Here is a 22,557-nt window from a genome sequence, read left to right on the forward strand (position 1 = left end):
ATAACTTCAGTAAAGGGTTCAAAGGAGAAAAATAATAACCAAATGAAGAGACGTTGTTTCAATGTAAACCATAATGGATCACAAATACCAACCGAGATGATGTTACTTTTCCAAAACAGCAACATAGTATCCTGCCAACCTGGTTGCTAGAAGAAGACAATTGCAGGATCATTCAATGTAGCAGAGTTTCACAGGAACAGTAAAAGCCATGAAAAGCGATACTAAGTTATAAATGCTGGGTTATATAGCTGAACCACAGTCATATACTGCAAGCGCTAACATTTTCCTGCTGAAAGGGTACGGTCATCTTCATTTATGATGACCGCAATGACTTTATGATGGAAGATGAAAAGACATCTGAATTATGAAAATTCACCTGAATGAAGACTTCAACACATGATACATTCAAATTAAGCAAACTGCTTGTTTTCTCAGTCAACACAGCCTCCAAGAAGATGCTGATTCTTTTTGAAAAGGAAAACAAAGTGAATAATATAAATATTGATTCACTCCTTTTTTGTTGAGTGGTAAATAAGTTAAGCCCAACCTTGGAATTTCTGGTTTGGGGGCGGGGGTGGGGGTGGGGAAGACTGCAATTTAAAATCATAATGTTAATAATGCAATACACTGTAAACTAAGCAATTTCCTCCTTAATGAGCTTAAAATAAGTTTTATTCTCAAGAGGCAGAAATACCAACTTACCAGCTTCGTGCCTCTTTTAATTTCCTTTTGGACATCTTCAATAGAAAATCCACCAAGACTTTCGTTATCAGAGTGTGATGATACCAAAGCAGATGAAAAGAGCTATAAATTACATTTAAAAGAAATTAAGGTTCACATTTAAAGAAATTGCAGTGAAACAGTGAATAAGATGTTAACTTTACAAGGAAATTTTCTAGTAAAAATGGCATAGCATTAGTGAGAAACCATCTGTTTAAAATTTTAACTGAGTTTTTTCGTATTTGGGAATATTCATTGTCAGGATTCTCAGGGTTTCAGGTGTCTCGGTTGCCAGCCTATACTTACCATGCACTTATGGTGTGCTGCCACCTTCTGGTTTTCAGATATAAGCAACTGTCCACATTCCTTGTCTCTATTTGACTTACAAAAGCCACATTTGCGCTGTCTTGTAGGCCCCTTTTTCTGTTCAACTGAGCTTGACATGATTTTTAAATTGCTTTTAGAATGCCACTTTAAGCCTCAAGAAATGCTACAGAGAATAAGAAGGGCAACAAAATGGTTAATTTCACTTTAATACCCGTTTGCACAGTCATGTAAGTTGTTTAATATTTAACCTAAGTTTTAACGTATGCATTTTAAAATGGCTATTTAGTATAGACAAATTAATATTAAAACCTATGATGCCTCTGTAATGAAAAAAATGAACATATGCATAAAGACAAGGTAATGAAATAATTCAGGAAAATCAAACTGCTCCCAAATTAGGGGATATGTGAAATAATTAAAACGATTTCTGTGTGGATCGGTAAAAAATGTACAATGTGTGATACTAAAACAACCATCTGCTGACATAATTAATATAAAATATTTTTCATGTATAGCTAGATGCCTCTTCAAGGAGACCAAGAATTATGTACCCAAGAGCAGAGCAGAAACTTCTAAGAGAAGGACACAATATCCAGAGTGAACAGAATTCTAAAGTTGCACAATTCCTTAAAGTTCACATATTGATAAACCAACAAAAGACAAATGAATGCACTTAACCATGACTCTGGAACATTTATTTTTTTAAAATCTGAATTATTTTTAAGTTTAAAAAAAATCATGTATACATCTTTAACAAATTTTTGCTATTGTATTCCTTTTTAGAGTAAAGAAAAATTAAACTTATAACAGTCTATTCAAAAAAGCATGCTTTAGGAACCAATTATTTATTTTTAAAAACTATATCATCTGACTCTGAGGCTTACTCCAGAAGCCTGCTTATCAAATTAAAGTTACAAATGGACAGTGGTGTTCTAAATGTAGTAACTTCCACATTAAATTAGCAATATTATATAAAAGGAAGGAAAATTTTTCTGAATGACCCTTAAATCTAGTCAAATTATAGGTAGCGGAGTCAAACAAAAAAAGGGAAGAAAAGCTCTAACATAGAAGGTTTCAGATTTAGATCATCAATCTCAACATGGATTCTTAAGAATCTGAACAAGTGTAAAATCGGTGATGTGACTTGTGTAGTTTTCCCAAATCAACCAAACTAAGCAGTTCAGGATCCAGGTTGCTACAACACACATCACAATCAATAACATCTCCAATTTTTGTCTTAAAATTTACTGAAATTCTTCCTGTTTTTCTACATACTTGAATATTTTCATGATACTGTGTTGAAAATTGGACTCACTAACACTACATCGTAGCTTTCTGAGAAGCACTTGCTCCCCAACAAGAACAGTAGCAGCTGGATGCCAGCAAGGTGGTAGCTGCAAACCATTCAGGGTTTTACAATATAAAAATACAGACACGGAATTAAAATTTAAGGTGAAGCCACAAAGAAACAGGTCTTTTTATCAATTTATACCTAGGGTTGTTTTTGTTTTGCTTTATTTTGTTTTTTAAAAACAAAACTTCAAAGGCCTTGGCAGTCTCTGCGTTGATGGGTTTAACAAACTCTTAATGCTATCTACAATTTTAAATACCTCAGTCTTCCAAATGGCATCGGATACTTTACAACAGTACTGTATTCATAGCACTGGCTATAAACCATGAAACTGATTGAAAACAGGCAGCAAATACTTTTAGGATTAAAGAAAAAAAGGACATAACAGAGAAACAAAAGAAACAAAAGGGGAAGTGTGTTTGCATTTGTACAGGCAAATATGTGTTCAGTTGCTTTATCAAGAATATAGCTGCCAAAATCTTTAAAATTAACCATGCAAAACACCAAAATTCACAAATAGCGCCAAAATTTGCTATGTGAGTTCTAAATTAGCTTTCTTTACTACTATGCAATGAATAGTAGGCACTCTGAAACCACTGTAATGTATTCAGCATTTCTCCCGGTCATCCTTGGCCAGTTCAAAGGATGGCACATTACGAATCTTATCTGTACAGACATCTTTAATGTGTAATTTCTGTACAATCCTAGCCTACGCTATAAAACCGGTTTAAGATCTTAAAAAGGTCCTAGAGTAGAAAAGCACTTTTTATTCTTGAAATTAATTCTGAAAATGGTGTCCCTCAAATTCTATCCGTATTGAATTCTGCCTCTTTGAATTTATAAACAGGTACATTTCTCCTCCTAATTTTGAGAATTTCCTTTTCCAGATATCAAAGACCCAAAAATCTAAGAGAGGAAAAAAGGTACGCTTTATTTTGCATTCAGAAATATTCTAGTGTCTTAATCAGTTTAAATTGGTAAAGCAAACAGAAACACAAAAAAAGTGCACCAAACCAATTAAAAACTTTCCCCAATGTACAATGACTAAATGGATTTTTCCACTAAAATTCAAATAATGCATCTGTGCATATCTTGCTAATTTTTTACAGCCTTCTAGTAAAACATGAAGTGGGGAACATCATGGAAACAATGACTCCTAACAAAAATGTCTTTATCATAAAAATACAGATTTTTATCTAATGCTGTCTCATTTGTGGTCTCTAGTTAGGGAAAATAAGGGCATTCCAAGGACCAATATTAAGGGATTCATAATGATCCACACAGCTCTATGGCCTTTTAATTTCAGTATAAAAGGTTTTTCAGCGCATGCAGAGATCAAACTTTGATGCTTTCGCCCAACAATGAAACCTTTTCCTTAAAAGAAACAGAACATTATGGATAATGTTATAAAGCAGAAATAAAAAAGCAAAGGCATCGGTGTGAAAAACATCATTTAAATGTCTGGCAAAATATAAAAGCTCGATTAGTTAGGCTGAAACAATCAATGCGTTCCTGATTTTACAAGATGCTGTAAAGCACCAAGGTAGAAATAACCTGAAACATCAAGGAGAGCATTCAAGAACCCAGTCGAGAGCTCATTCAATGTCTGGTATCTGAAAGACCATTTTCACAGAAAAACAAAACAAAACAAAACAAAAACTGCAGTTCCGGAAGATCAAACAATTCCGCACGCAATCAAGCTGAAATATACAGTTCAGAATATATAAACGTGATCCCCAAAGAAGCAGTATTTCTGTCAGGAAAGTTACAGCGGAGAGAAATAAACGAGTAAGAGATGAACCGGAAGGGCACCTGAATTTGGTTGCACGATATTATTACATGTTTCGCACTGCTTTTTGCGGTTATTCAAAAGGAAACTGAAGGAATTTTCCAGTTGCTTCAAACCCAAGGGTAAGAAAGAATATGAACTGTATGAATAAGACCTGATACTACGTACTAAGCCGATGAAAACAAAAGGTTTTTCAAAAAGAAAGGATTTTTCAACTTCCACGCAGGATATCGAAACGAACAAATTTCAAAAGAATGCCGTGCTGTTCGTCCATATAATAAAGGATGGTACACACAACGTACCGGATCCTCTCCCCGTTATTTATTCCTCAATACACACTAGACTCCAAGACCTCCCTCTAATCAAGCGCTGGATAAACTCGCAAAACTATCTTCCTCTAAAACACTTTAGCAGGTCCTTTCGGTCGGCAAGTCAGGGTCCCCTAATCGTCCTTTTCCAATCCTCCCGAATCCAGGAAGCTATCCCACCACTTTCTTTAACCCTCCTTCCCCAGGAGTTCGCCCTCAAACAGTCTTCGTTTCAGATCTCAGTTTCGCCCCTAATTCCCCCCACCCCAGAGTTCCGTAAAGCTAACCCTCTTGCCATCCTAACCATTCTTCCTCTTACGCTTCCCAAACTGGGAGTCTCCCTCCTTCCCAAATATGTCCTAAGCGATGGCAAAGACTAAAAATCCCCAGTATTTTTTCCTCCCCAAATGCTGCGCCCCCTCCCCCGAAGTCTAGGCTTAAGCCTAGCCTCTCCCTTAGCTCCTCCAAAGCACTTTTCTCAGCAGCCTCTCTGCCAAGCGCCTTCAACGAGCGGCGCTTCTGGGGTCCTTGACAATAAAGCGAGACCACCAAGAGTCCCCCTTAACAACGGGCAGGGGCGGCGGCCTGGCCATCGCCATCCTCCTTGTCTTCTCCCGCCGGGCAGAGAATGGGGGGCCCCAAGCTACCGTGGGGACTCACCGGCGGGGCCCAGAGGCGAACGGCAGCGGAGAAGCGCCAATGAGGGGAAAGAGAAAGAAGTCGGTGTCGGTTCTCCGGCAGCGCCTGGGAGCGGGGCTCTGTCGCCGGAGGTTGTTTCCTTTCATTCGAGGAGAGACGGGCTCGCGGAGCGCCCTTACGTCGCCCCCCTCGCACGCAACGACTCAACACAGCGTTAATACGTCTCGAGCGCGCCGCGGGCCCCGATTGGCTGCACGGCCGGGCAACTGAAGCCGCAGAGCCACGGCGCATGTGCGAAGGCCGCCCCCAGTACGGATCGGGGCGGCAGGCTCCGCCTCCTGCTCGCGCGCGTACCTTCTATTCTCCGGTCCGCCGCTCAGCCAAGTGTTTGGGGGCCGGATCCGAGGAGATAGAGAAAGAGATTCAAAGATATCGCTGTGGGTCGGGCGGAGAAGGGGCAGGGTTGGGACTAGAAACCACTGGACAGGGGCTCTGGGTAGCCAGTTTTCAATAGTGATTCAAGTGGGTAGGCCTGATCCCTTGCACTTGTTCACCGAGGCCTTTTCACATCCATTATTTCATTGTACTCTCGTGGCATCCCTTTGAGGTCCTCCGTTCTCTCATTTTACTGCCAGGAAAGACTGAGAAGCTCGTAGTGGAGTCAGTCGGCCTGGATTTCAATCCTCGGGCAAATCATTTTCATCCCCGTACCTGAAAAAATTTTTTTGTCTTTAAGATGGGGATTAAAAATAGGATCTCACGGGTTTATTGTGAAGAAGAAATGAGATAATGCAAGTTAAGCGTGTATGAGCGTCCCTGGCATATAACAGGCCCTCTATAAATGCGGAGATTATCATAATCAGAAAAAGATAAGTGCTTTTCTTTGTAACTCAACACAGGTAAACGCGACAGCTAATCGAGCGCTTTCCTCTTTGATGTATGGAGCCTGACTGCTTGGGTTTGAATCCCAGCTCCCCCACTTCTAGCTCTGTGACCTTGAGCACGTTGCATTACCTCTCCGTCCCTCAGTTCCAGCACGTCCAAAATGGAGATCACAATGGTATCCATCTCATAGAGCTGCTAAGAGAAATGAGTTAATACATGTAAATCACAGAATAACACTTGGGCACATAGTATGCCCTGTGTAAGGGTCAGCCTTTGTTATTTTCTCCTACGCTCACAGACTAAAAGCCAGTGGTTTAAAAAAATAAATAAAAGCCCTAACAAACCAATGAAAATTTAAAGATGCCCGCTACGTAGCTATTTTTCCTGTAGAAGGGGGGGACGGGGGCGTGGTGGATTTCCATTGTTGCAATCCAATGCTGTTACTACACTGTTTCATCCTTTTAACTTTTCCCTGCAATGTTAAATTGTAATCCTAGAGAAAACAGTGATCGTGTTCTTGTAACATTGTATCCCATACAAACAGGTATCAAAGAAGGTTGGACAAAGCAGTCATTTAGCCGCACGGGACCCTTAGCCCTTTTACTCATCTATGCACTCATTTCAACGATTTGATTCAATAAACATCAGCGAAACTACGAAGTTCCAAAACACAAAAGAGATACAGATCAACTCAATCCCTAACCTCAAGTTCATGGTCTAAAAAGGGAGACAAAGAAGCAAACAGATAAGGTATGGTGTGATAAATGCTATAGAAAGGTGTGTGCCTGGTACAGCCATCCTCCACCTATTACGTACAAGGCCCTATGCGAAGGTAGAACACAACAGTGACTAAGACACAGCCTTTGCCCTCAACTATTTACGTCTAACAAGGAAAAAACAAATAGCTATGATAGGAGATGGACTGCAGCACTTGCCTTAAGAGGTGGAAAGGAAGTGCAGGAAATGTTCCAGAGAGGAAGAGCTCAGCAACCCTAGTGAGTTTCAGGCACCAGGTCTGCTAGCCAGTTTCAATTAGCATGACTGATACATGCAGCCTGTTATTTCAAGGACTACAGAAAGGAGTCAGATTGCGATAACACGCTATTAACAATGCCTGAGGATATAGCACAGGATCTCTTAATCTCTTATTGATCCACCAGCACACTCCCACCAACACTCTTCCAGTCCTTCTTCAGGCTCTAGATCCCGCTTTCTGTACCTCATTTCAGCAAAGGCCTTAACTTCCTGACTTATTTAGAGTTGGGCCATCTGAGCTAAGTGACTTTATCTTGTACACCCATCCTTTCTTGCTTCCTTCAAGACTCAGAAGGAACTGTCCTTCCAGCTTTTTAAAGCTAAGGCTGTAGTCTTAATCACGTCTCTTCCATGCTCTAGACGAACTGCTTCTCTACTTATTCCCTGCTGTCGCTTGCCTTCAAACACTTAGGATTCTTCTACCTTCACTCCCAGACTGTGTTCTCAGCCTCCGATTCCTTCCCAATCACACATTCAGCAGGCATACATATTCTCTGTATGCCAGGTACTATGGCAGACCCTGGAGATTTGAAAAGAAGTAAGAAACAGCTCCTGCCTTCAAGGAATTCTCGGTCTAATGAGGATGAAAACCCGGTATTTCTTTTTTTTTTTTTTCTAAGATTTTATTTATTTATTTGACAGAGAGAGACACAGTGAGAGAGGGAACACGAGCAGTGGGAGTGAGAGAGGGAGAAGCAGACCTCCCGCGGAGCATGGAGCCCGATGTGGGGCTCGATCCCAGGACCCTGGGATCATGACCCGAGCCGAAGGCAGACGCCCAACGACTGAGCCACCCAGGCGCCCCGAAAACCCGGTATTTCTAACGAAGAAAAACAGAATTTCAGTAAAAGAGACGAAATGTTCTAATGGAATTACATACCACAAAGATTGATGGGCTCTGTCCAACGGAGCAGGAAATACATCCTTGGGGAGGAAATGTTTTGAGCTGGATCTTGAAGGACAAGTCCAGGCCCAGAAAAATCTGGATTCCATCTTCACAACTTTTCTCCATCTTCATTCTTGACATCTCTGTGACATTTGACACTTTGGGCAGTTTACTTATTCTTAAACTTTCACCTTCTTTGGCTCTTAATGGGGACTCTTGACTCTGGCTCTCTGGCTTCTCTTTCAGTCTGTTCGTGGAAGATTTCCCTTCTTCTTACCTTATAATGCAGACTTTTCCCTAGGCAGAGTCTTAGACCTGCTGCAGGTCTCTTGTGATTCCAACCCAGCAATTCTCAAAATTTGGAAGTGAGAATTAATTACCTGGGAGCTTGTGAAAAATGCAAAAATTTTTGGTGCCACCCCCCAAGCTCCCCCCATCCCGCACCCCACTCTGGGGATGCTGTAGTGGGCTCAGGAAAATGCCTTCTTAAACTGCCCAGATATTCTGATGCAGATCTGTTGAGGACCACACATTAGGAAACTGCCTGCCATTCTTTTTTGTAGAATTGAAACAGTCTCTAGATTTTACCCTGTAAACAACTGCTTAGCAACTCCATCTGCTCCTGTCCTTGAGCTAACTCACTAAGTCCAGTACAAGCAAATTCATCCTTTCCAGCAACTAAAAAGTAATTCCTTTTTCCCCATCTTCAGTGTTTCTGTGTAAGATACCTCTAGTATTTCTGCTCCTGCCTAAAACAAAGGCTAAATTCAACTACATGCCTGTGACCTCCCTTCTAGCTATAATCAACACCAGTGGATCATTCATTCATTCATCAAGTTCATATTGATCACCTACGACATGTTAGATGAAAGTGGACACAGTCCGTTTTGGTGTAGGGGCAGACAGACCTTAATCAAGTAATATAAACAAATGTAAAATTACAACCTCATCTTGTGCAAAAAGAAGTGAATATCACCTATATGGAACTGAAGTCTATTTGCATTTTGTATATTGGATACATTTTACATTTCTTATTTCTTATTTTTAAAAGTGGAAGTATTCTGCATTTTAAATAGTTCTGTGAAGGGGCACCTGGCTGGCTCAGTCGGTGGAGCGTGCGACTCTCGATCTCAGGGATGTAAGTTCGAGCCCCACTTTGGGCATAGAGATTACTTAAAATGAAATCTTAAAAAAAAAGATACATGTTTCTGTGGGGAAAAAAAAGTGCTGTTTATTTGCGTGAGATGCTGCATAAGAGTCAGAAGACCTGTGTTTGAGTTGCGGGCCTGCCACTAACTAGCGGAGTGACCTTGGACGAGTCATTTGACTTCTCTGAGCCTTAGTTTACACATCAGTCAGATGAGATTGATATTACTTGCAAAGTTGTTATGGAGCACAAAGACAGATAATGATGTATGTGAATATTCTCGCCCCAACACGTAAGAAGGACAGGTTTTTTGTTTTTTCTTTTTTAAGTGTCCCTTAACTGCCATATCATCTGATTGATCAACCTGCTAATGTTGGCTGCCAGAATTTGGCCCCTATGCTATTCTACTTAGTTTTTGTTGTTTGTTTATTTAACTTCCACTTAGTGTATTGGTGAGGTTTACTTTGTCCAGGCTGTGGAGCTACTCAGGTACCTAACGGAGGAGCTAGGAACCTTGGCGGACTTGGATGTTTCCTCTTGTTAAGCAGTTTGACGCTGGGTACGGTACAGACTCTGCCCAGGAAACTTGCGACTGTGGCAAAGGGAAATGCTTTAGAGGCACACAGACATCTCTAAGACGTTGTTTATTGGATGTTAAATAAACACAGAAGCTGAATGTACTATATCGATGGCAATATTGGGGAAGTAATAAGCTTTATAGTGCTGATGCTTGCAAAATTATAAGAGTTAACCGACTTCTGAGGACAATGTGCTAGGCACTCTGCTAAGTACTTTATGCGTGTTATCTTATTCAATCCTTACAACAGCCCTGAGGGGCCGGGAGTAAGTAGTCCCTTTTACAGAGGAAGAGACTGTTGAGCAATTAAGTAACTTGCCCAAGGTGATACAGCTAGGAAGAAGAAGAACCATGGGTCAAGCCTACATTTGTTTTGACTCCAGAAGTCAAACTCTTAATCACTATGAAGCACTGCCTCTTATTTATTTGTTTATGTGTTTTTTTATCTGTCTCCATCAGGGCAGGGGCTCTATTTTGCCACGTTCACTGCTCCATCCCCAGCCCGGAGAACTCTGTGCCTAGAGTAGATATTCAATAAATACTTAATGAGGCAAAGACCGTGGAGAATGGGGAACGGAAAAGAGGAGAAACGGAGAATGGGGAAGGGAATATCATGAAGAATGGGGACAAGTACATTTGGAATGGAATGGAAACATATCAGGAATTGGTTAGTAATGCAGCAGCCCAAGCCCAGCTACAGTGATTCTGGCACAGCCGTGAAATGGGGTCCAGCAACTTTATTTTTAACAAGCTCCCCAGGTAAGACTGCAGTACACGCAAAAGTTTGAGAACCACTAACCTACAGCCTTCAGGGGGAAAATGAAAACAAACACTTCCCTCCTGGGCATTTTGTCAGTTACATCTGAGGGCCTGAGAGACTTCCTTCTGATCCATATCATTCTTAGGCATGTATCTTAGTGAAGACACTTGCCACTGGGTCCTGGGTGATCTTGAGCATCTTTGTTCCTTTTGGTCCTACTTTGGCTGTTGGTTAAATAACAAAACCAGAAAGGGCTACACTAATTTCAAATAGTATAATAATCAGTCTAAAAACTCAAAGGATGATACATGACTAAGATTTGAGAGAGCTAATATTCACAGTGAGATGTAACTATACCAGGAGGCAAAAACCCGAATGGCCTGGGCACAAATCCTGATTTCAGATTAACCTCTTAGTGCCTTGATTTCCTCATCTGTAAACTGAGAATGATGGAAGTACCTTTCTCAAGGATTTTTTTTTTTTTTTTTTTGAGGATTGCATGAGATAATCCACATACCGCACTTAGCACAGTTCCTGGCCCACAGAGCTCAATAAATATTAACTATAAGAGCTAGTTTTACAGGAGGTAATATGGAGTATTTTTTATCTTATACCACTTACAAGGAGCTAATAATGATCTCCAGTTTTTCTTTTCTTTTTTTTTTTTTTAAAGATTTTATTTATTTGACAGAGAGAGACACAGCGAGAGAGGGAACACAAGCAGGGGGAGTAAGAGAGGGAGAAGCAGGCTTCCCGCCGAGCAGGGAGCCCGATGCGGGGCTCGATCCCAGGACCCTGGGATCATGACCCGAGCTGAAGGCAGACGCTTAACGACTGAGCCACCCAGGTGCCCCTCCAGTTTTTCTGAGAAGTGGAATAGAGAGACAAAAGGCCTTTGTTTCTTTTTTATTATTTCAATAAGCTTTTCTTTCTTTCTTTCTTTTTTGAAGTCTAGTTGACACACAATGTTCCATTAGATTCAGGTGTATGACATAGTGATTTGACAAGTCTATACATTATGCTGTGCTCACCACAAATGTAGCTGCCATCTGTCCCCAAACAGCGCTATTACAATACCACCAACTATATTCCCTATGCTGTGCCTTCCATCCCCATGACTTATTCATTTCATAACTGGAAGCCTGTACCTCCCACTCCCCTTCACCCATGTTGCCCAATCCCCACCTCTGTTCCCCCTGGCAATCACCAATTTATTCGCTGTACTTACGGGTCTGTTTTTGCTTTGTCTATTTGGTCTGTTCTTTAGATTCCACATATAAGTGAAATCATATGATATTTGTCTTTCTCTGTCTGACTTATTTCACTCAGCATAATACCATCTAGGTCCACCCTCTGTTTCTTTATTCGTGCTGTTCTTGCCTCCCAAAACTCCTTTACAACTCCTTTTGGACTAGGTAGAAGCCTTCAGGATGCCATTCAGGTATCAGCCCTTAGCTTTCCAGAAGTTTCACTCACCCTTTGGTTGAGTAAAGCTCTCCTCCAGCGCTTCCATAGCACCCCGGCCGGACCTCTAGCTCATCACTTAGCACATCATATTGAAATTATATGTACTTCTGACTCTCCCATGAGAGAGTGAGCTCTTTGGGCAAAGAGACCGTGTCTTATTCTTTTTTATACCCCCGGCACCTAGCACAGTGCTCGTCCAATAAATATCTGCTGAACTTTCTCAAAGGAACTTGTCGGGGAGCCAATGGTACGGCTGTTGGAGGACAGTTTCCTCTTTTCACCGAGAGTCACACAATGCATTTCAGCAGTTAATTATATACTGTATACCGTATATTATTCTCTCATTGCATCATATATTAATGCATCACTTCTTTCCTCTTCCCTCAAGCATTGAGAAGAAAAGATTATGAATCGAAAGTGGATGATACATGGGGCGCCTGGGTGGCTCAGTCGTTAGGCATCTGCCTTCGGCTCAGGTCATGATCCCGGGGTCCTGGGATCGAGCCCCGCATCGGGCTCCCTGCTCAGCGGGAAGCCTGCTTCTCCCTCTCCCACTCCCCCCGCTTGTGTTCCCTCTCTCTCTGTCAAACAAATAAATAAAATCTTAAAAAGAAAAAAAAAGAAACTGGGTGATACAGCTGTAAGCCACCCCCAGTTATCAGTCAACTCTCCTTATTGAATGCCCAGGGCTCTGTGAATCCCACTGTTCATCACCAGAGGCAAATGCACGTGAAAAGGGAGCATGATTTACCATAAAGGCCTAGAGCAGTACCTTCACGTAGTAGGCACTCAATTAATATTTGTTATCTAAATGAATGCTTTATTGAAAAAGAGCAGCGTGCTTGGTTAGGTGAGAAATCAGGAGGCCTGGGCTTGTAGTCAGACCTCTGTCACTTCATTTTGAACTTGAAAAGTCACTTCATCTTTCTGGGACATGCTTTTACATTCTGAAAAACATGACGGAATCAGACTAGATGACCTTTAAGGTCTCTTCCAATTTTAATATGCAATTCTTCCCACCAATAGTTTGAAAATCCCTCAAGAGTAGGCACAGTTGATATCCTTTATCTTCTCCATAGCACCTAGCATGGGGCTAAGCACACAGGGCTTGATAAATACTTTTAAAGTTAGAACCGGAATCCTCCATAGTCACCCTTACCCAGAATTAAAAAAAAAAAAAAAAAAAAAAGCATGACCAATGGGCACCAAACACTGCCATGAAACATACATCATCTCTAAAAATAGGACCTAAAGGAAAAGTAGGAGAAAGCCTGGAAATCTCTTCTCTTTGTTGCATTTCAAAATCTTCAAACATTTATGATTTGAAATCCTAACTTAGGTGCCAGTTGCCAATCAAGGAATTTCCTTAATTCCAACGAGAACTTGAATGCAATGGGAGTACAACTGCAGCTTGATCTTAGGCCGTATCCTCACGCTCCCTTGTAATCACCCACCCTCATCACTTTATTTACCACCCACTGACGTGGTAACACACTCATTTATGTCTCTAGCCAACATCACTCCTCTGAATTCTAGAACCGTATAACCAATCGCCTATTTGAAATTGCTTAGTCATCTCAAAGGCATCTCCAACTCGGTATGTCTTAAAGAGAATTCATGACCTTCTCCCTATAAACCTGGTACCGGTCCACTGTTGACTAGCCAACTCACTGCACGGCACCTCTATTCACCCAGTTCTGCAGGCCAGAGATTAAGGAGTCATCCTTGATCCCACCCTCCATTCTGCTCCCTACCCCACCACTCCCGCTCATCTCCACTCTATCATTAATCATGGCAATTTTGTCTCCTAATCATCTCTAAAATCAGTCCACTTTTCCTTATCTCCTCCACCATCTCTACCACCTCTAACCGGGACCACTCCGCTAACTTACTGACTTGCCTATCTGATTCGATTTTCCCTCCTCCGATGTAGTTTCCACACTCCTGCAAGTGTCATTAATCCGTTTGTTCATCAAGATGTTTACTGTAGAAATATTTACCCACAATGTGCCAAGCACAGGGGATATAGCAGTAAACAAAACAGACAAAGATCCCTATTGCCATGGAGTTTACATTTTAGTAAGAGAAAGACAAACTAAAAATAGTATGTAAAATACACAGTGTGGGCGATTTACTTCCGGCAGGATGAATGAAGGAGGGCAACAAATCTTCTCCCCAAAACAACTATAAAGCTGAACAAAACTATCAAAAACAACTCTCTCAGTACTCTGGAAAGTGACCAAAGGTATAACAGAGGGACCAGTCATCCTGATTTCCTTGGTACTGTCCTAGTTTTAGCACTGAGAGTCCTGCATCCCAGGAAACTCCACCCCAGGATGTGAAAAATCCATTTTCAGCCATGGTTGCTCGTGTTTGGGGGGAAAGGGACCAAACCCAAACCATGGTTCCAAAAAACAGGAGCTGAAAGCAACATTCTTTTTAGTGTCAAATAGATATGGCATCTACAGCCACCGTCAATCCTGACCACTGATGTTGGCGACCATGATTTCCGGTTCCCAATAGCGGATCATCCACTGTTGCTCACTTGGAGGGATGCACCTTAAGTTTGCAACTTAAGAGCATTGCAAGCATGAGTTGTGACATTCTGTCTTGGACTGCCTGTGGATTAGCTCTTGTGATCTGTATGGAGACAGTGCTACTTTAACTTTTAATATTATGAATATTGTACCTGTATTCTAAGTGTTCAGATAAAGAAACTGAAAACAATCACAATACCAACCCCAGCTTGACCCAGAAAGCTTCAAAAGAGAAAGCTAAATGACTATGTTATTTTGATGACAGATGCAAGAACACATACAACTAGATTAGGGAGGTAAACAACCAAAACACAGCTTTCTGAAAAATAAGCTGAAAAGAATTTGGGACTGGGCATGCCGGAGAAGGGGATGTGAAAGCCCATACAGAGACTGAATCTCAGAAGATCTGGATGAGACAGACAAGCCTTATACATCAATCCAAAGTTTTTAGTCTTCCAAAAAGACAGGAAAGTTCAGTCAACGTTGGCGGCCACTGATTTTGCTTGGCATACCTCAGCAACAAACACCCATTATTGCGCCACTCTCTTGATTGCTCTTTGAATAAAGTTAGATTTCCTGATTCGGAGGTCACAGCTAAAATGTCCTGTAGATGAACAAAAGAGGAAATTTTGCTCCGAGATGCGTTGGTCTCTAACAGTGTGGAGCTGATTCTGTCAGACCTTACCAAGGATTATGCTTTCTACAGTGTATCAACTGATGTGGAAATCACAGCAACTAAAAATGTTCCTCCTAGCTTTTAGATACTTTGATTTGAAAAGCAATTTTAAATCATTTTCTTGATTTCTATGAAGATCATAATGAAACTGCAGAAAACATAAAACAAAAGATTGTTGATATCTTGTATAATTTTGCTCATCTATCTACATATTCAGCCGACAGTGCCAATGTAAATTTTAGAAATCAGAAGGCTTTAGAACTCAAAATAAAATGTCACCAGAAAAGGGCAGTCAAATTAAACAGGACTTTCTCAATTTCTTACGAAAACTCTAACTTATTTGGAATCCAATTTTGATTTCACAATTTCAAGTTACTGCTGTGCTTTAAAACCATTTTCCCTGAGAAAAAGAGGGTTAACTTACGATGACATCCAATATGCTTCATGGTGTTCAAAACTTGTGGACATTTTGGGGGTACCTGACTGGCTCAGTCAGGTAGAGCATTTGACTCTCAATCTCAGGGTCATAAGTTCAAGCCCCACGGTGGGTGTGGAGCCTACTTTAAAAATTATGGACGTTTGAGACATGAATAGCCCATATGACGAGTTCATAGATGCAAAGGACCTGTTTGGCAAACAGCTGGTCTACCAAAAGTAGCTTGAAGATACAAAGTGAATGTACATTTTTGGGGAATTGGAAACTAATTCCTACAAATCTAAAAACCTGATGTTTTTACTTAGTAAAACCTATGTATTCCATGCTCAACACTTTTGTTCAGAGGGTATTTTAGCTCTTACAATTAAGTCTTTAATCAGTTTTGAATTAATTTTTGTATATGGTGGGAGGTAGGGGTCCAAATGTATCATTTTGCAGGTAGGTATCCAGTTGTCCCAGCACCATTTGTTGAAAACAGCTTTCTTTCCCCCACTGAATTGTCTTGGCATCCTTGTTGCAAATCAATTGACCACAAATGTGAGAGTTTATTTCTGATGCTCTTCCATTGCTTTGTGTGTCTATTCTTATGCTGGCACCCCATTCTCTTGATTATTACAGCTTTGGAATAGATCTTGAAATTAGGAAACGTAAATCCTCCAACTCTGATCCTCTTTTTCAAGGTTGTTTTGGCTATTCTGGGTCCTCTGAATTTACAGATGAATTTAGGATCAGCTTATAAAATTCTTCAACAAAGCCAGCTGGAGTTTTGATAGAGGATTGTCAAATCCTTGCTGAATTTGTACATCGATTTGAGGAGTATTGCCATCTTAAAAACCCTAAGTCTTCTGATCTATGAATATGGGATGATTTTTAATCTTTTAGATTTTTAATTTCTTTCAACAATATTTGGTAGTTTTTGGGGTATAAGTCAGCACTTCTATTGTTAAGTTTATTCCAAAGTATTTTATTCTTGATGCTATTGTGAGTGGAATCATTTTCTTAATTTTGTTTTTTGATGTGTTCATTGTTAGCGTATGAAATATAGATAATTTTTGTACATTGATCCTGTGTCCACAACCTCGCTGAACTCATTTATTCGTGCTAGTAGATTTTTAGTGTATTCCTTAAGATTTGATATATACAAGATCATGTTATCTGCAAATAGAGATAGTTTTATTTACTTCTTCATTTCCAGTCTAGAGGCCTTTTATTTTTTTCTTGCCAAAGCCGTGGTTAGAACCGTGCGTACAATGTTGAATAAAAGAGATGTGGTCTGAGGGTGAAAACTTGCAACTAGTAGCTAAATAAGTCCTTTGAGATCTAATGCACAGTATAGTCAATACAGACGACAATATTATATTGTAACCGTCAAGTTTGCTAGGAGACCAGATCTTAATTATTCCCAGCACAAAACAGAAATGATAATAATGTGAGGTGACAGAAGAGCCAACCATGGTTACTCATATTACAGTATATGAATGTATCAAATCAACATGTTATACATCTTAAATTTATACAATGTTATATGTCAAATATGTTTCAATTTTTAAAAATGTTGCCTAGGCGTGACAAGAGCAGACATCCATGTTTCATTCCTGATCTTAGGGGGAAAGCTTTCGATCTTTCACCATTAAATATGACATTAGTTGTAGGTTTTTCACAGATGTCCTTCATCAGGTTGAGAAAGATTCCTTCAATTCTTAGTTTGTTGAGTGTTTTTATCATTCAGGGACAATGAATTTTGTCAAGTACTTTTTCTGCATCTATTGAGATCATTAGGCAAGCTTTGTTTTTTATTCTATTGATATGGTCTGTTACATTAATTGAATTTTGGATGTTAAAACAACCTTGTAACCCTGGGATGAATCCCACTTGGTCATGGTGTCTAATCCCTTTTATATGTTGCTGGATTTGGTTTGCCAGTATTTTGTTGAGGATTTTTGTTTCTAGTGAGTTTTTTTAAAGATTTTTTTTCAGCCATTTGCGAGAGAAAGAAGAAAGAGTTTAGGGGGAGGGGCAGTGGGAGAGGGAGAGAAATCCTCAAGCTGACTCCCCGCTGAGTAGGTAGCCCAACGCAGGGCTTGATCCCAGAACCCTGAGATCATGACTGAGTCAAAACCAAGAGTCAGACACTCAGCTGACTGAGCCACCCCAGCACCCCTTGTTTCTAGTTTTATGCGAGTTATTGGTCTTTAGTTTTCTTTACTTGCTATGTTTTTGTCTGATTTTGGTGTCAGAGTAATACTGGCTTCATAACATGAGTGAGGAAGTGTTCCCTCTTCTATTTTTTGGAAAAGTTTGTGAAAAATTGCTATTATTTTTTTAAAATATTTTTGTAGAACTCACCAGTGAAGCCTTTTGATCCCGAGCCTTTGTGAGTAATTTTTATTTGTTTCTTTTTTTTAAGATTTTATTTATTTATTTGACAGAGAAAGACACAGAAAGAGAGGGAACACAAGCAGGGGGAGTGGGAGAGGGAGAAGCAGGCTTCCCGCCTAGCAGGGAGCCCGATGCGGGGCTCGATCCCAGGACCCTGGGATCATGACCTGAACCGAAGGCAGACGCTTAACGACTGAGCCACCCAGGCGCCCCTGTGAGTAATTTTTAAATTACTGATTCAAACTCTTCTTAATACAGGTCTCTTCAGATTTGTCTATTTCCTCTTGTGTCAGTTATGGTAGTTTGGGTTTTTTTTATTATTTATTTATTTATTTATTTATATTTTTTAAAGTAGGACTCCATGCCCAAAGTGGAGCTCGAACTCATCAAGATTTGTGTGTTCCTTGCACTGAGCCAGCCAAGCACCCCAGTTATGGTAGTTTGTGTCTTTCTAATAATTTGTCTATTTTATGTAAGTTACCTAACTTTTTAGCACATAGTCGTTCACAGTATACACTTAGAATCCTTTTTATTTCTGCAAGTTTGATAGTGATGTTCTCTCTTTCATTTCTGTTTTCAGGAAATTGAGTCTTCTCTCTTTTTTATTGGTCAGTCTAGCTAAATGTTTTTCGGTTTGGTGGGGTTTTTGTTTGTTTGTTTGTTTATCTTCTCAAAGAGCTAACTTTTGGTTTCATTGATTTTTCTCTATTCCTTTTCTATTCTCTAATTCATTAACTTTCACTCTAATCTTTATTATTTCCTTTTAATTGCTTTGGGTTTAGTTCGTTCTGCTTTTCTAGTTTCTAAAGGTGGAAAGTTAGGTTATTGGTTTTAATCTTCTTTTTTAATGTGGTATGTTGTGTTGACATGTTCATTCATATGCATCTTGAAATCTGTAATTTCTCTTCCGGCATTTTCTTTGGCCCATTGTTTAAGTACGCGTTGTTTAGGGGCACCTGGCTGGCTCAGTTGGAGGAGTATGTAGCTCTTGATCTTGGGGTCATGAGTTTGAGCGCCACAATGGGCGTAGAGATTACTTAAATAAATAAACTTTAAATAAATAAAAAGTTTTTTTAAAAAGGAATGTGTTGTGGGGCACCTGGGTGGCTCAATCAGTTGGGCGTCTGCCTTCGGCTTGGGTCATGATCCCAGGGTGCTGGGATCTGAGTCCCGCATCGGGCTCCCTGCTCAGCAGAGAGCCTGCTTCTCCCTCTCCCACTCCCCCTGCTTGTGCGCTCTCTCTCTGTCAAATAAATAGATAAAATCTTTTAAAAAATTAAAATAAAATAAAAAAGAATGTGTTGTTTAATTTACACACATTTGTGAATTTCCTAATTTTTTTCTTTTATTCATTTCTAAGTTCGCTTTATTGTGATCAGAGAACATACTTTGTATGGTTTCAATCATTTTAAGTGTACTGAGGTTTATTTTATTGCCTAATATATGGTCTATCCTAGAGAATGTTCCATGTACACTTGAGAAGAATGTATATTCTGCTTTTGTTTTGTGCAAGTGTTTTATATATACAAATCTGTTAGCTCCAGTTGGTTTATAGTGCTGTTCAAGACTTCTATTTCCTTTTGATCTTCTGCCTAGTTCTCCTTTCTATTATTACAATTAGGGTACTGAAGTCTTCAACTATTATTGTTGAATTGTCTAATTTCTCCTTTCACTTATGTCAGTTTTTTAAAAAAATTTTATTTATTTATTTGAGAGAGAGAGAGACAGAGAGAGTGAGAGAGAGAGAACCCGAGTGGGGCGAGGGGCAGGAGGAGAAGCAGTCTCCCTGCTGAGCAGGGAGCCCGACGTGGGGCTCGATCCTGGGATCCAAGATCATGACCTGAGCTGAAGGCAGATGCCTAACTGACTGAGCCACCCAGGTGCTCCCACTTATGTCAGTTTTTGCTTCATGTATTTGGGGCTCTGCTCTAAGTGTGTGTATGTTAATACTTGGTATATGTTCTTGGTGTATTGACTTTTTATCAATATATAATGTCCTTCTCAGTGTCTAGTAGTAATTTTTGTCTTGGCGTCTATTTTGTCTGATATTAGTAGAGTTACTAATTGCATGATATGTACTTTTCCATCCCTTGACTTCTAACCTATTTGTATCTTTGAATCTACAGTATGACTCTTCCCATAGACAACATATAGTTGGGTCTTGTTTTCTCTTGTTCAGTCTGACAGTCTCTGCCTCTTGATTAGATTGCTTAATCCATTCACTTTATTTTTTTTAAGTAAACTCTACCCCCAATGTGGGGCTCAAACTCATGACCCCGAGATCAAGAATCGCATGCTCTACCAACTGAGCCAGTCAGGTGGCCCTAATCCATTCTCTTTAATTTTATTATTGGTATAGTTGGATTTACATTGCTATTTCCTTTTTTGTTTTCTATAAAATCTCATGTCTTTTATATTCCTCTATTCCTCCTTTACTACTTCCTTTTGCATTAAATGACTGTTTTCAAGTATAACAATTTAATGCTTATATAATGATTTTTTATTCTGTTTTTTTAGTGATTTTCTTTATGGTTGCTCTAGAGCTTCTCATATACATCTGAACTTATCAGAATCCACTTCACATGGATACTAACTTAGTTTTAGCAACATATAAAAGCACTCCTATATAGCTCTATTCCCTCTTCCCCATTTTGTGCTGTTATTGTTATACACGTTACATTTATTATGTTACAAATTCAAACATACAATGTTACAGTTATTACTGCATATAATTTTATGTCTAGTAAATAAGCTGAGGAAAGAAGAGGCCAAGTATACATTTATAGTTTGCTGTATTTGCCTTCGCGTTTACCATTTCTAGTTGTCGTCATTTGTTCCTATGGATTTGAGTAACCCTTTGGGACCATTTCCTTACTCCAATACAACTTGATCTCCCCCCACCTGTTTTGTGCCCTTGTTGTCAAATATGTTACATTTTTATAGGTTATAGGCCCAATGATATAATTAATACATATTGTTTAATACACTTGCTTTTTAAATTAAGAGGAGAAAGGAGATGAAATAAAGATTTGTACTGTCTTTTATAGTTACATAATTACCTTTACTGGCACTCTTTGCTTTTCATGTAGAATTGAGTTATCATTTGGGGTCACTTGCTTTCACCCCAAAGAATTCTCTTTAGTTTTTCTTGTAAAGTGGGCCGGCTAGGGGCACCTGGCTGGCTCAGTCAGAACAGCATGTGACTCTTGATCTCAGGGTTGTAAGTTTGAGCCCCAGGTTGGGTGTAGAGATTACTAAAAGAAAATAAACTTTAAAAAATCATTAAAGAAAAAAAAGGAGCGCCTGGCTGGCTCAGTTGGTGGAGTGTAGGACTCTTGATCTCGGGGTTGTGAGTTTGAGCCCCACGTTGGGTGTAGAGATTATTTAAAAATAAAATCTTAAAAAAATAAAATCTTTAAATAAATTTTGTAAAAATAAAGTGGGCCTGTTAGACTATATGTTGGGTCATAAAACAGAGGTGAAATTTTCTCTGACCATATGGAATTAAACTAGAAATCATTTCCGGTAGATAATAGCAACAGCAAAAACTTCCAAGCTCTTAGAAATTCAGCAACAGATTTCTGTATAATCCATGGGTCAAAGCAGAAACCTGAAGGTAAATGAGAAAATATTTGGAATGAGTTGAATGAAAATCTGTGGAATGTAGCTAAAACAGTGCTAAAAGGAAAATGCCTGTTTAAGTATTTTGCCCATTTTTCTAGAATTGTCTGCCTTTTTCTTAATTGTTTATAGGAATTCCTTATATATTTTGGATAAAAGCAAGCCCTTTGTCAGTTATAGAATATCCAAGTACCATTTCCCACTCTGTGTCCTGCTTTTTCCTGTTTTAATAGTGTCTCTCCATAAACAGAATTTCTTAAATGGATGTAGTCCAGTTTTGTTTTGTTTTTTATTTTTTAAGATTTTCTTTATTTATTTGACAGCGAGAGAGGGAAACACAAGCAGGGGAAGTGGGAGAGGGAGAAGCAGGCTTCCCGCCGAGCAGGGAGCCCTATGTGGGGCTCGATCCCAGGACCCTGGGATCATGACCTGAGCCAAAGGCAGACACTTAATGACTGAGCCCCCCAGGCGCCCTGGATGTAGTCCAGTTTATCAAGTTTTTCTCTTATGGTTTATGGTTTGTGCCTTTCGGTCTTTTTAAAGAAATCATTGCTTTTGCAACGGTCATAAACATATTCTCCTTTCCTTTCTTGGGGACCTTTTGTTGATCTACCATTCTCGTTTAGATCCACAATACATTTTGGCTATTTTTGACCCTTTGCATCTCTATATAAATATTATAATCAATGTGTCAATTTCTTAATGGAAAAAAATAACCTATTGGGATTTTGATTGCTATTGCATTGAGTTTACAGATCAATTTGGAGAGAATTGATATCTTTATCATATTGAGTCTAGTAATCCATAATGATGATATATCCTTCTATTTTTATGTCTTTGTTTGAATTTTCTCAATATTTTGTAGTTTCCAGTATAAAGCTCTTGGGCATCTTTTGTTAGATTTGTTCCTAATTAATTGATGTTATTTGAGACTACTGTAAATGGTATCTTAAAAAATTTCATTTCCTATTTATTTGATGCTGGTTTATAGAAGTACACTTGATTTTTTTTTTCACA

General features: G+C 39.5%; 1 protein-coding gene across 3 annotated transcripts in view; it reads right to left on the reverse strand.

Annotated features, from left to right (window-relative positions):
- PHF6 (PHD finger protein 6) overlaps window positions 1-5,342 on the reverse strand; it is a 47,229-nt gene extending 41,887 nt beyond the window's left edge. The window contains exons 1-3 of one of the 3 annotated variants that reach the window (XM_032428255.1): window positions 5,156-5,342; window positions 1,027-1,210; window positions 703-804 (exon numbers count right to left, since the gene is read on the reverse strand). In XM_032428255.1, the coding sequence (XP_032284146.1) occupies window positions 703-804; window positions 1,027-1,164 (240 nt within the window). In that variant the 5' untranslated portion in view covers window positions 1,165-1,210; window positions 5,156-5,342. The remainder of the gene's footprint in view (window positions 1-702; window positions 805-1,026; window positions 1,211-5,155) is intronic. The other 2 variants (XM_032428254.1, XM_032428257.1) reach the window with 2 other exon arrangements.
- Window positions 5,343-22,557: the final 17,215 nt, after the last annotated feature.

The sequence above is a fragment of the Phoca vitulina genome, unplaced genomic scaffold (genome assembly GCF_004348235.1).
Source record: "Phoca vitulina isolate PV1807 unplaced genomic scaffold, GSC_HSeal_1.0 scaffold39, whole genome shotgun sequence".
Classification (NCBI taxonomy): Eukaryota; Metazoa; Chordata; class Mammalia; order Carnivora; family Phocidae; genus Phoca; species Phoca vitulina.